This window comes from Phyllopteryx taeniolatus, chromosome 10 (assembly GCF_024500385.1).
Source record: "Phyllopteryx taeniolatus isolate TA_2022b chromosome 10, UOR_Ptae_1.2, whole genome shotgun sequence".
In the NCBI taxonomy this organism is placed as follows: Eukaryota; Metazoa; Chordata; class Actinopteri; order Syngnathiformes; family Syngnathidae; genus Phyllopteryx; species Phyllopteryx taeniolatus.
Window position 1 is genome coordinate 24,018,069 of NC_084511.1, and position 12,773 is coordinate 24,030,841.

Sequence of the window (12,773 nt, forward strand, 5' to 3'; positions counted from 1 at the left end):
TGGGTCTGGAACGTATCTCCCTGTGATAAACAGCAGCTTACCGTTGAGAAATGTTATTGACTCACTATGGAGAAAATGAATAAACCATTGTTATTCTTCGAAATATTATTTTTAATGGGATGGGAGAATCTCTCGTTGAACTCCAGAAAGCCTTTTTAGTCTCGAGATTTCATTGTACCCAGCAGAGATTCAAGACACTGTGCCAGATTTTGCAAAGCAACCCCAGAACATAAACAACCCTCCTCCAAGATTCACACTAAGCAGAATATTTGTTGCAGTCTTTGTAGTGGATCTCACTGTTGTGGCCATAGTGTGTATCTAATAATATCCTTTATGAGATGCTTGTGTTACTTAACAGTTAAAATGGGAAATACGTAAATTAAAATATCATGTCAATATCATGTGCTCGTCTCACCTAATGGGCCTGACCGCATGGCTTGAGTTGAACGTCACACTTTCGAATACCTACTGCGACACATACTCTGTTTATACCAACCATATACATACAGCACTCTGTTTATGTGTGAGTTGCCTAAACTTGTCAGACTTCCAACTTGTTGACATTTCTCTCCCTCATAACTGACGTCACAAGGCCAGATTCAGCGCTCAATCTTTATCTTCTGAACAAACCTGAAGTTCACAGACAATCTGGGAAAAAACCCTTCCACGCTTACCCGTTGAAAAACTTACTTGACAAATATATAATTCGGTGGCAATAAACGGTTGGAAACGTCCATGGCAGTGAATGAGTTAATCTATTGAGTTAATCTATTGCTTTGACAGATGACCGCCTACATATAGCACTGATTTTTGCCTGTTCAAAGAACTGTTCTAATTATCCATGGTAATAACTGTGACACGTGTATTTTTAGCACCTATTCAGTGTATATTCAAATACCTACTGAAAATGTTGAATTTCAATAGCTAACACACATGCATCTTACCGCCCTTTATAGATAAAACCACATCTGATTGAACTTTTTTTTTTATTTTATTAGCCACTTAACTGGATGCTTCCGGAGCTGTGACACAAATGTGATCTCCCCACTCCTCAACTAATTTGATGGCGAGTCCCTATACAAGTGCAGCTAAAAGGGTGCTCGTCGAGAGACGGTATAATTGGCCCGATCGATACTGAGGTTAGAAATAAGGACACAATAATCTAAAATCGTATTCAGGATGCACTCTTTACCACTCACCAACCATGTGGCGAGAGAGTGGCTGCATTTATCCAGACAACCAGCCAATTAAATCCTCTAATGATGTGGAGTCAAAGACTGGAGAAGGGTGGAGGAGATAGGAGAGCTGACAACAGTACAAGAGGACGAATGATTGAAAGATTCTTTTGTGGAGTGTGCATGTGCAGAACCAGGCCAGAAAGCGTAGGAAAGAACTTGAAGTCATGTGCTCATCTACTATGGAGTAGAAACAGGCTGAAGGTTAATGGAGGTCAAGCCGTAGAGTGAAAAGTCACAAATCATGACGGTAATATGCCATTAAACGACCATTAACTACCATGTCTACTGTTGAAATGATTCCCAGCACATAACTAGGAAGTGAATATCATTTATAATGTATGGATTCTTCTTCACTTTTTTAGTTACAATATTCAGAGTATCACAGTGATTTAAGTTACGGAGCTAACAGTATTTCATGTACAGTACTGTATAACTGAAGATTGTTGTTATCTTCACCTGGGGTGTGTGTCCATGAGAATTACGTTCATGCCACCATTTCGTGTGTGTACAATTGTTAAATTGCTGAAGTTAAGTCTGTGATGCACCTACCTGTTATATACTAAGTTAGGATGCTATGCTAAGTTCACTGCTACATTAGCTTAGCAACGGCTACAACTTATGCCCCTAAGTAAAGCTCATATCCTTCAAGTTGTATCTGATAACATGTACTGTATGTTTCCTGGTTAATGTGCCTTATGCAACTGCTGAATGTAAGTCACTTGTAATCTAACTTAGGTACGTTTAAAATCAGGTAATCAGTGTACTGAGTTACTTTTTAAGGGTAACTGTGGCAACACTGCTTACTAGGGGTTGAATGACTAAATAAATTAAAGTCGACTACGATGTGATTAAAGTCGAGTCCAAGTCGATTCATCGATGACGTCGTCGATATTTTTTCAGCACAGTATAGCGGTGCCAGACCTTTTTTGCACCACAGAAGGGTTTCACATAGACATTTTCACGCACCGCCATTTTAGAATAAAAACAGCTTTTCCAGAATAGGTGTAATAAAGTTGTATTTTTTTAAATTCATGACTTTTTTTTATTCTCCTAAGATTATTTTTTTTTTGTACCCAGGCAAAATTCGTCTATAAAGATTTGTTTTCTTTTTTTCTTGAAATATGACTTTTTGCCCAGCTTTTTTTTTTTTTTTAAATAAAAAAAACCCATGATTTTGTTATGATAACACTTTTCTCAAAAATAGGCAACTTTTTTATTCCTGTGGCATGTACACATAGTAGTTATGTTTAATTGACATACATGTAGTACTATTATGATGGATTTTCAAATTTGAATTTCAAAGCAAAATATTGAACACATGCAAGTTACAGTGGGGCACAAGAGTTGTATTTCTCCTTGACCATTAGCTTCAGTATGCTTTAATCATGCCACACCAACCAACATTATAAAGTAACTTTGCTATTTAATTTCAAAGAATAAGTGTGATTAATATGTCTGGCCACTGCAAAAAGCCATGACGCCGCAGTATTTTTAATGCATCATCCCCAGAAGCGCCGACGCTATCTCCTATCCGATAACGCCTCCATTTAGAAACATTACTTCTCTTGAGAAACGGCTTCATCGTGAAAGATGATCTGACCGCGTAATGAGGGTTTTGACCCTGAAGCAGAACATATTCACGTCTTAACCACGCAGCACAACCTGATTACCTTTTCCTCTCCGAGTCGAAACGGCCAATTAGTGGCTTGAATTACCTGGTACTAAGGAACTGGTGAATGTTAGGAGTGAATTCAATAGCTCTTGACTTTTAAAGCGTGGAGCTAACACAGATAATAAACTGCAAACTCTCCAAGAAGCAAAGTTGAGCAATGATTCCGTATGAAAAACATATGCCAGGCCTGAAGAGGCGCTGTAACACTGCCCTAGGAAGTCCCCCAAAACAGAGAATAAGAAGTGTGGCGATGTGAATAGATATACTCAAAACAACGGCGGGGAACGCAAAGTGAGCAAAAAAAACAAACAAAAAAAAAAAGACATTTGCGTCGATTGACGACAAAGTATAACTTCTGCTTCAAAATAAAAGCTCTGATCACATGCTGATCCACAATAGTTGTGACATTGTGACATTGTTAGCGGTGTTAGCACACGGTGACGCAATTGCTACGACCTGCATCGTTTCAGGAAAGATATGTTTGTTGTACACACAGAAACACAAGAGCAGCATTTTCAAATCTATTCACTCTGGGACCCTGTATGAAAAAATAAAAGATGTTTGTATTCGGGCTCCCAAAACACCGGTTCCGTATGGATGAAACGTATATATTAAAAAAAAAATTGCAGTTAAATTAGTTTACGTATGGATGTAAACTTAGTTTCTTTCTCTCTTTTTTTTTAAATTTTATTTATTTATTTATTTTTTTTAATAAATAATACCCTCCATACTTGGATAGAGTTGCAAACCATTTTCTCCTTATTATACAATACAGCAGAGTTGGTAAGTATGCACATTGGCTTGGAGTAAGATTCATAGGATCTGCTCAACTGGGCTCAGGGCTGTTTAAGAATGACCTGTGACCCCACATGTAGGCTCCACAGCTGTTTGAGACATCCAGACGTCCAGACCAGAACTTTAGATAGACGAAAACAATTAATAACTTTGATAAACTGTATATTGAGCTTGCTCTTCAACTCGGTGGCAGAAGGTACAATTAACCTGTGCATCTACCACCTGAAGAATAAGAATAAGATTTCACACTGAGTAAGTAAATGTATGAGTAAATTGAGACTACCAGCTCATCATAATTTCTGTGGAGAGTCGTGCCTCGTGAAATGAGTGACCAGACTTGAGTTTTTTGAGCAACACTCTTTTTTTCTTATAATATGAAGCCTTTTATGCTATTTGTTAGCCTGTCTATGACATTTCCTATTATGTGTTATTATTAAGATAGCTAACTAAAGAATGCTATGTGATTGTTTTAAATATAGGCTACAGCGGGTAATTCTCATCGTTTTGTTTATTTTGACATTGAACTTCAACTGGGAGTGGCATTAAACCGCTCGAAGCCTCTTTTTTGTGGAATTGTGCACTATTTACCAAAGTGCTACTTGTTGGGAAGTGAGTTGTGTTGAGTTCACTGCCGCCAGCCAGAGCGCATATCTCAAGTTTGCGCTCCCAACTCAAATATATATATATTTATATATATATATATATTTTTTTTTCTTTTTACCACCACTATATAGTCTTTACCCTGTGCAAAACAACACAAATATTACTTCAACTTGCTGAAGAGCTGAGTCCCTGTTACAGTCCAGTTATCTATATTTGACTGGCCCAGGTGGCCAAGGTCCACACACCAAAAGGAGAAGCACAATGTCCATTGAATTGAAGCAAAAAAATTGGCAAAAACATTCTATTTAATCATTTCATTACTGTATATTTTTATAGTGGCCAGTATTTAAATTGCTATATTTTTTTTAAATAAAAAAACATGATAAAAATTTTAATAGGGTGTTCTGGGAAGGGTGGAATGGCTTTATGACATTCCCATTCATTTCAATGGGGAAATATTTGTATTTGAGATGCAAGGGTTTTGCGCTTTTGAGCTCAAGAAAAGTTGGGAAACAGTGACAGTGTAACTTACATCTCAGAGCCTTCTGAACCCGCCGCAGCTTCATGGCCGTTCTGTACGCCGAGAACTTGATGTTGTTCAAATCCGCTGACAAGCAATACAAAGACAGAAATGGCTGTTTATTATCATACCAGTGCAAGATGCCACGAGTCGTTAGGGCTTTGCATCCCTTTTCCGTGCATCTCTCTTCATTTTGTCAAATAAGGTTAACATCACCAACGCATGACGTCGTTTAATTACAGTTAATTAAAGGTTAAGCGAAAGGCAATCAGTGCATCAGAGATGCGATCCCTGAGGTTTAAAAAAAAACAAAAAAAAACACAAGGCCCCTTAATGAAATATGTGTGACAGCTTGTGCCCACAAAGCTAAAACCCTCAAGGTGACGTGATGCCGGTGCCACTGAGTTCCAGTGGAGGTGCGTGACTCAGTGGCTGCTTTAATGTCTCCTTACCGCTAGCGTTTATGCACTGAGAAACAAACAGCAGGAAAATGACAGAAATCCTAAAAAATTGGCAAAATTGAACAATAAAAACTTTCAAACCAATACACTATTTTGCGTTTCTTCATATTGAAGTGTTTATGTAAGCAATTGCAGAAAACACTGGACATTAATTCATTCAACTGGAGAGACCCGGCAGGCATTTATGAGAGCCAAAGCATTTCTATTTATATTTATATCAGGTGTGTATTAAACGTAAGGTGTTTATTTACGCAACTGCAGTGGCTAACAGAGATTTATTAACTCAGTTGCAGAGAGTACCAGGGATTTATTAGAGGTAAGGTGCCTATTTACACAACTGCGGCGAGTGCTAGGTGTGTATTACAGCTAATGTGTTTACTCACAATACTGACGAAGGTACTGGGAATTTATCTCCTCAACTGCAGAGAGGGACAAACATTTGTTGGAGGTATCATGTGTATTTACACAACTGTTTATTTAAAAAACTGCAGAGGGTACCAGTCATTTATGTACCTATTTAACTGTAGAGAGGACTAGGCATTTCTTTACTCTACTGCAAAGTGTACAAGACTGAAGAGAATATCGGGTGTGTAATAGAGGTGAGGTGTAATGGACTTATCTACACAACTGCAGAGAGTACCAGATGTGTATTAGTAGTAAGGTGTTTATTAACCAAACCGCAAAGAGTACTAGGTATTTGAGGTAAGTCATTTATTAGAAAAAAATTCTAATACATAGACTACATTTTGGGAAGAATAATAATGGCAATGCTCAAAAATAATAAATATTAAAATATAACATGATTTGGTAATGACATTCACCACAACAAATAATAAATTGAAGTGGACTGTGCACAGATTTTTTTCCTTATCATGACTTAAGTTTTGCAATTAACAAGATGGGAATTTTTTTTTTTTTTTTTTTTTGTAATCTGTATTAAATATATATAATATAAATTGAAAGAATGATAAACAGCCTTATCTGCTGGTTGTGGTACCTTTTTCCATCCAATAAAAATAAATACATAATTTAAAAAAACAAAAAAATTAAAAAAACTTGACGTAGCACAGCAGCATCTTACTCTCACCAAGTGCTTGGTACAGTTCTGTCATCTTTGGGTGGTCCCAGCATGTGGTCTGTGCCTGATGGCTGCAGAAAAGGAGAAGAAATGCAACTTTTTAAATATTCATGTGGTGCATTTGAATAGCACAGGCAAGACTAAGTGTTTCCCATTAAAAAAGCAAAACTACACAAACTGACAAGAATTAAAGCAAGCATGGCAATTAAAAAGAATTTATTTATGTTTTAAATCGAAAATACAAGTTTGTTCTTCCTTTTTTTTGTTTTTGTTTAAAGGAGACTTGGATTTGAAGACAGTCGCACTGTCTTATGTCTTTGCGCTCTCCAGGCAATTTATTCCACATTTGAAGGGTATTAAATCTGAAGACATCTCCACTGTGTTTTTGTTCTAGGCACAGGGGCTGCTGAGTTATCTTGAAAATATATATATATATAAATATTCATCATCGACAGCATAACAAACACTGCACAAATGAGAAAGTATGCCAGACACAAAAGAAATTGAGTGCTCAGGCAAACAGGGCTTGCAGTGCCACAACAGATTTACTCTCCTAATCATGTATTGATCCTGCTTTAAAGTGAACTGTCCAGAATAAAATAATAAATAAATTAAATGGGTGTAAGCCAACCTGGAGTCCAATCAATGAGTAGCTTGGTGGTGTGGCTTAAAGAGGAAGGCAACGCAAAATGTTTGGGGGCAAGCATACATTGTATGCGCCCCCACTACTCTAAACACAGTATTGTGATTAATATTTCGCTCATGGAGTCAGAGTTCAACAGATAAATTCATCAATTTTCACCAATCTCAGGGGGCGGCCACGTTGGGCAATTTTGCCCTCTGCCGTCGACTGAAATTAACATCACAAGTGCCCTCGCAATTACATTTCGAACATCACATGACCAAACCCGACATGATGTAATCAACCCCTAGTTCTGCTAGTTATCGCGTCATACACGGTGAGCCCACTAGCCTGATTTTCTTTCTGATTTATGATGCTTCTTTTATTGTTGTGCAGACCCCTAAATGTCGGTATGCATGTGGTATCCAAATCCAAAGTCAAGACACACACATTCCAGATTGCCTCGTCACTTTAAAATTTCCCATATCATTAGCCATTTTAATTGATGTTTTATATTCTATTTTTAGTGTATTGTTTAGTTTCTTTGAACTATGTTTGTACAGTGACTGAAATAAAATGAATTATTATGATGATTATTATTATTTAATAATACACATTTATTGCAAATTATTTTCGGGACACCAAAGCTACAGCTCGCAGATCTCAGTTTGAGAAGTTTGTATTATATTAACTACCACTGAGACATTCATAATGCTCCTTGAGGTCATTGCGGACCAGTGGAGAACAAATACAATTGGCTTCAAACACCAGTGGGCTTGACAGAGATCCATGAACCTAAAATAGGAAGAAAAAACACACCCTCTCTTCTCTTTTTATTCAGCTTCTTCTGTGGCCAGGAATAAATACAAACCGTAGTGAGTGACCATGATGTTGCACTTACTTGATGTAATATGGCACTTTGTTAGGGGAGATGGCACGCTCCCATGGTATCTGCACTGAACCTGCACACACACAGACACACACACACACACACGAGAAATATATACAGTGGGATGAGCTTGCCATGCTTGAAAAGCCACGGTGCACAATGGCCTCTGTGACATCGTGCCCAGACAGTGTTGTCCATTCAGACCTGATTAACAGGGCGGCTCTGGCATGGTCAGACGAAGCACAAAAAGATAGTCTTGTGTTTGTTTGTTTGTTTGTTTGTTTGTTTGTTACACGCAAATAGGAGGAAGAGGAGTGAGATGTGTGACCATGCATTGCATTCAGAGCAATGAACCTCAGTGGGTTTTGTGAGCTATATTTGTTATTTCAGCGAGTTATGGTGACCTTTATGTGAATACAAACAGAAACCGGTGTTATTGCTCGGACGCCAAATTACAAAATGAAACAGATCGGCTCAGAATGATTCAAAGTAGGTTCGATCCAGAAAATTTCTATTTATTTGTAAACATATATGTACACATATATACGTATATATACACATAATACTGGCAACCAGTTCAGGGTGTACCCCGCCTCCTGCCGGATGAAGGCTGGGATAGGCTCCAGCACTCCCGCGACCCTTGTGCGGATAAGCGGCTCAGAAAATGGATGGATATATAAGCTACAGTGTAGCTATGAAGGATGCTTTTTGTGTGTGTTTCATGAGACACAAAGCAGAATCTTTTTATTGTCCCTGAAAGGAAATTGGTGTTGCAGCAGGAACACAAAAGGACAAGTTACTCAATGGCAAGATCAGAAGTAAGAATAAGATACTATTAAAAGTCAAACACAATAAAAAAAACAACACAATAAAAGGCCAAGTGCACATGTGGACACCCTTATGTGTGAGAATGGTGTTTGTTATGGACAGTCTGTGATAAGCAAAGAAGTCCAATAACAGAAACCGATCAGAATCTTCTATATTTGGAAAATAAGAATTTTTGGACCTATTACTGTAAGTGAAATTGGATAACTTCACGCGGCACAGCTGATACAAGAGTTGTATCCAAAATTCTGCTCCATCAGAGAGAGTTGCATTTTAAGATTCCAGTAAGTGCCAATATGGTCAAAAAGTACGCAAAGAATGAATATGAAGAAGAAGAAGAAGAAGAAGTGTCTTAATTCAAGCATCAAAATGAGGAAGAATATCCCACGTCTGCTAGGGCATCTTTTCGTCCGTCTCAGTCACAGCCGTGAACGTCACGCTCGAGTTCACAGCACAAACAGAAGACAAACTGTTGAAGGCCTCAGCTGTGTGTGCGTGTGCATGTGTGCGCACGCGCGCGTGTGTGTGTTCACACGTTAAAACTGATAAAAGGCAAGAAAAAGGGCAGCGAGCCAAGAATGTGCATCCGTTTTAAAGATGCCTACGGTGGTAACAAAAAGAATATACAAATGCAGTTGAATGCTGAGTAGAAATCAATTGTGTATTATTTTAAAAGCAAAACTTGAGTTGGTCTAATGTGTGTTGCTCAGCCCGAATGCAGACGTTGTAGCTCGAAGCAATTGTTTAGCCCAGTCTGGCCCACCGAGCATCCACAGCATCAACAGTCTAGAAATTGTTGCAACAATTTTGCTGTTTTTTATGGAAGTTAGTTTTCACCAGTAAACAAACAAAACAAAAAAACAAAAACAAAAAAACTGAAAAGTTGAGCATTAAGAATATTTTTTCCTTTTTTATTTTCCCTACTTTTTTATCATGGTTTTTAGGTTCTTGTTTTTCTTTAATGGTTAATCAAATGTAATCAAAACATATATTTTTTAAATGAAATAAACATTAAATTATTGGTGAAATTATTTGTGACAATTAAAATAAAACATATTTCTAAAATGCACCATTTTATATATACATTCAAATGTGTTTGTTGTATTAACTATTATTATAATAATTAATGAAATATAATGTAATTAATAAATCTAATTAAAATAAGCATGAATGCTTATGGTATTATTCAAAGGAACTATTTTATTTTTTGCATTAACCATTTTTTTCTCTAAAATTGGTTAATTAAAAATTAGGACATTCTTTTTGTTTATCTTGTAATCCTTCATCTCATTAAATAATTTAGCGAAATAATTGACTATTTCGTAGCATAAAAAGAAAAACTATTCACGTATACATTCAAGATTTTTATATGGTTGATCAAATGATTTAATTAATTAATAATTAATTATAAATTATAAATAATACAACAGAAAAATAAGCATGAATTATTCTGCAACCATTTCGGCCCTATAATTGGCTCATTAAAATGTATTAATTCATTGTTATCTTTTATCCCTTTACCTCGTTAAATAAATTAGGCAATTGATTAACTGTAAATATTAACATAAAAAGGCTCGTAAAATAGACTTTTACAGTATATGTACATTTTGTGTTTATTTTATTAAATAATTAGTTAATTACTTTATTGTATTAACTATAAATACAATTTCAAAAATCAGACTGAATAAATATTTTAATAAACATTTTTACATTTTATTATACACATTGCAACTTCACTTTTACCTCATCTACAATTGACCTGGCCCATCTGTCCGTTTTAAAAATCAAATGTGGCCCTTGTGCACAAAAGTTTGCAAAGAATGATATGCAGTGCATTCCGTTTCATATCCAACTTGGCATATGGGCATGATAACAACGCGCCACATAGCCAGACATCTCAGTATGGCGCAGCGAGCCGAGCATCACTGCTATTTACACCGCAGTGATGGCATCTGTGAGCCAGCATGACAACAGTAAAAAGTGCACCAGGCTGCCGAGAGACTCCCGTTCAGTCACGCCATTACGCCTCATCTCAGTCTAAACTGGGCAAAGTAAATCACATTTTTCTGCTTCTCTGCATTTTCTCCGTATCGTCTGCACAGCGGAGGCTCGAAGAAGAGAAGGGATTAAACCAAACAAAAACAACAACAGCAACTAAAAACATCCAGCTCTGCTCAAGTGAGAGCAATGAGCTATGTGATGAGCACCGCCGGGGAGGCTTCTCGCAACATGACGACAGACCGACGAAGCCTGCGAGCTGCAGCTCCAACCAAAATATACAGCCTAGCTGGGACAGTTTACAGTTTTGTCACGCTAAACTGAACTTCAAAAAAGGATGTTTCCTAAACTCATTATTGTTCAAGTCAAACAGCATTAATCATCTCTGCAAATTGTCCGGCTTTTGGTTATGTAGGGAATCACTCACTCATTCTCTACTTTATACAGCTGAAACCAGATGTTTACATACACTATATAAAAAGAGAAAAAAGTAATTTTTTCCCTCACGGTCTGACATGAAATCAGACATGAAAACAAAGAAGGATAAACCTAATTGACCTTAAAACAGGAACGATTTAATCTGATTTTATATCAGACAGTGAGAAAAAAAAGTGTTTTTATATAATGCAAGTAAATACAAATGCAAATGCACATTCAGCCATAAAGCTTCTCAAACTGGCACTCATCTGCAATCGAAGACAGAAAAACGTCTTGCCAGGTGGTAATTTTGGGGCACTCCGATGTCACTTAGCAAGGGAATGCTCTGCGAACAAAAAGTTCAAAGCCTAAATTGTCAAATGCTGATGACCTCACATCTTTTCGAATGACACCTGAAATGAAATAGAAATGTATGCTGAATTTTGGGACACCGTGTAGCAATTGTCTTTACGTAACGTCTTCTTATCGACTGACACTTTGCACATTGAAACTACAGTGGTAGAGAAGAATGCTAATCATCCAGCCATTTTGCCTGTTTTCTCAATCACTCTCCCTTGGTCAAATGACATGGAAGGGCTTATTTACTCGTGGTTTCTTCTTCCACTCAGAAGTACAGGTGACATTATGGTTAAAAATGTGATATGTCTCTTACTTACTTGATAGAAAGTGCTGTGATCCAGGGCCAAAATCTCGGTTTGCGTCCTGGAGTTGCTTTAGCCTCTCCTCAATGGAACCCTGAAAAGACACACAAACACACCATGTTGAATCAAAGGGAATAATGCTGCTTGTCACTCCCCTGTCATGAAATCCCCACAACGACAATGCATCGCTGCAGAACACCTGCTTCTCCTCTAGCAGAAAAGCGTGGAATATAAATGATGTATTCCGCAAACATTTCCTCGGCTGAGGGACTTTGAAGAGCCTTTGAAGAGCATCAGGTAAGAAATCGCGACGCAGATCACAGAATCGTAAATCGCGCTGGAAGGAGATCAGTGATTCCTCGCTAGCCCGGGTACCGTGCGAAAGAGGGGAAGATGATGAAACGAAAAGTGAGGCGACTGAAGAGTATAACGGCCCGCATGTGTTGCATCAATAACCATGGACGCAAAACCGTGGAGAGATGACACTATTAAGTTTGCATTTGCCCTTGTCGGCGATGTGTCCCCTGACATCGGAGTTAGTGTGTCCTCTTCTTGTTTAGATTAAATATATTGGATAAGGAACGTAAGTCAAATTCTTGACAGCGGCGTGTTGAAACACATCCTGAAAAATTGGGAGGTAAATCCAATCCCGGTGAGCTGCTCAAGAGACTCCGACAAACAAAGATCAGCGCGGGGCCTTGAAATATTAAAGCAAAGGCAATGAGTTTTAAGTTTTCAAGTTATTTCTCAGGGTGCACACGTCCTTCAAAATAAACTGCCATGATCCGGGCTGTGACGTAACTAATTGTTTCCGAGCCAAATGTGATCTGCTGTGCTCCGGCAGTTTGAGCCGCCTTAAGGAAGACAAATGCCTACATTAGCCCGGATCGACAAATATTAGCAAATCAAATTTGGACACCCATTGTCGCTGAGAGAGCAGCGGCCAAAATCAACATTGTGCGGGAAGTTGGGTGAGATTTAGCACTGGCAGTT

The 12,773-nt window shown here is 37.8% G+C and overlaps 1 protein-coding gene across 2 annotated transcripts in view; it reads right to left on the reverse strand.

Annotated features, from left to right (window-relative positions):
• The window catches only part of drp2 (dystrophin related protein 2), a 77,301-nt gene that overhangs the window by 36,338 nt on the left and 28,190 nt on the right, over window positions 1–12,773 (reverse strand). For both annotated transcript variants that reach the window (XM_061786688.1, XM_061786687.1), the window contains exons 8-11: window positions 11,796–11,874; window positions 7,891–7,951; window positions 6,377–6,438; window positions 4,841–4,915 (exon numbers count right to left, since the gene is read on the reverse strand). In XM_061786688.1, the coding sequence (XP_061642672.1) occupies window positions 4,841–4,915; window positions 6,377–6,438; window positions 7,891–7,951; window positions 11,796–11,874 (277 nt within the window). The remainder of the gene's footprint in view (window positions 1–4,840; window positions 4,916–6,376; window positions 6,439–7,890; window positions 7,952–11,795; window positions 11,875–12,773) is intronic.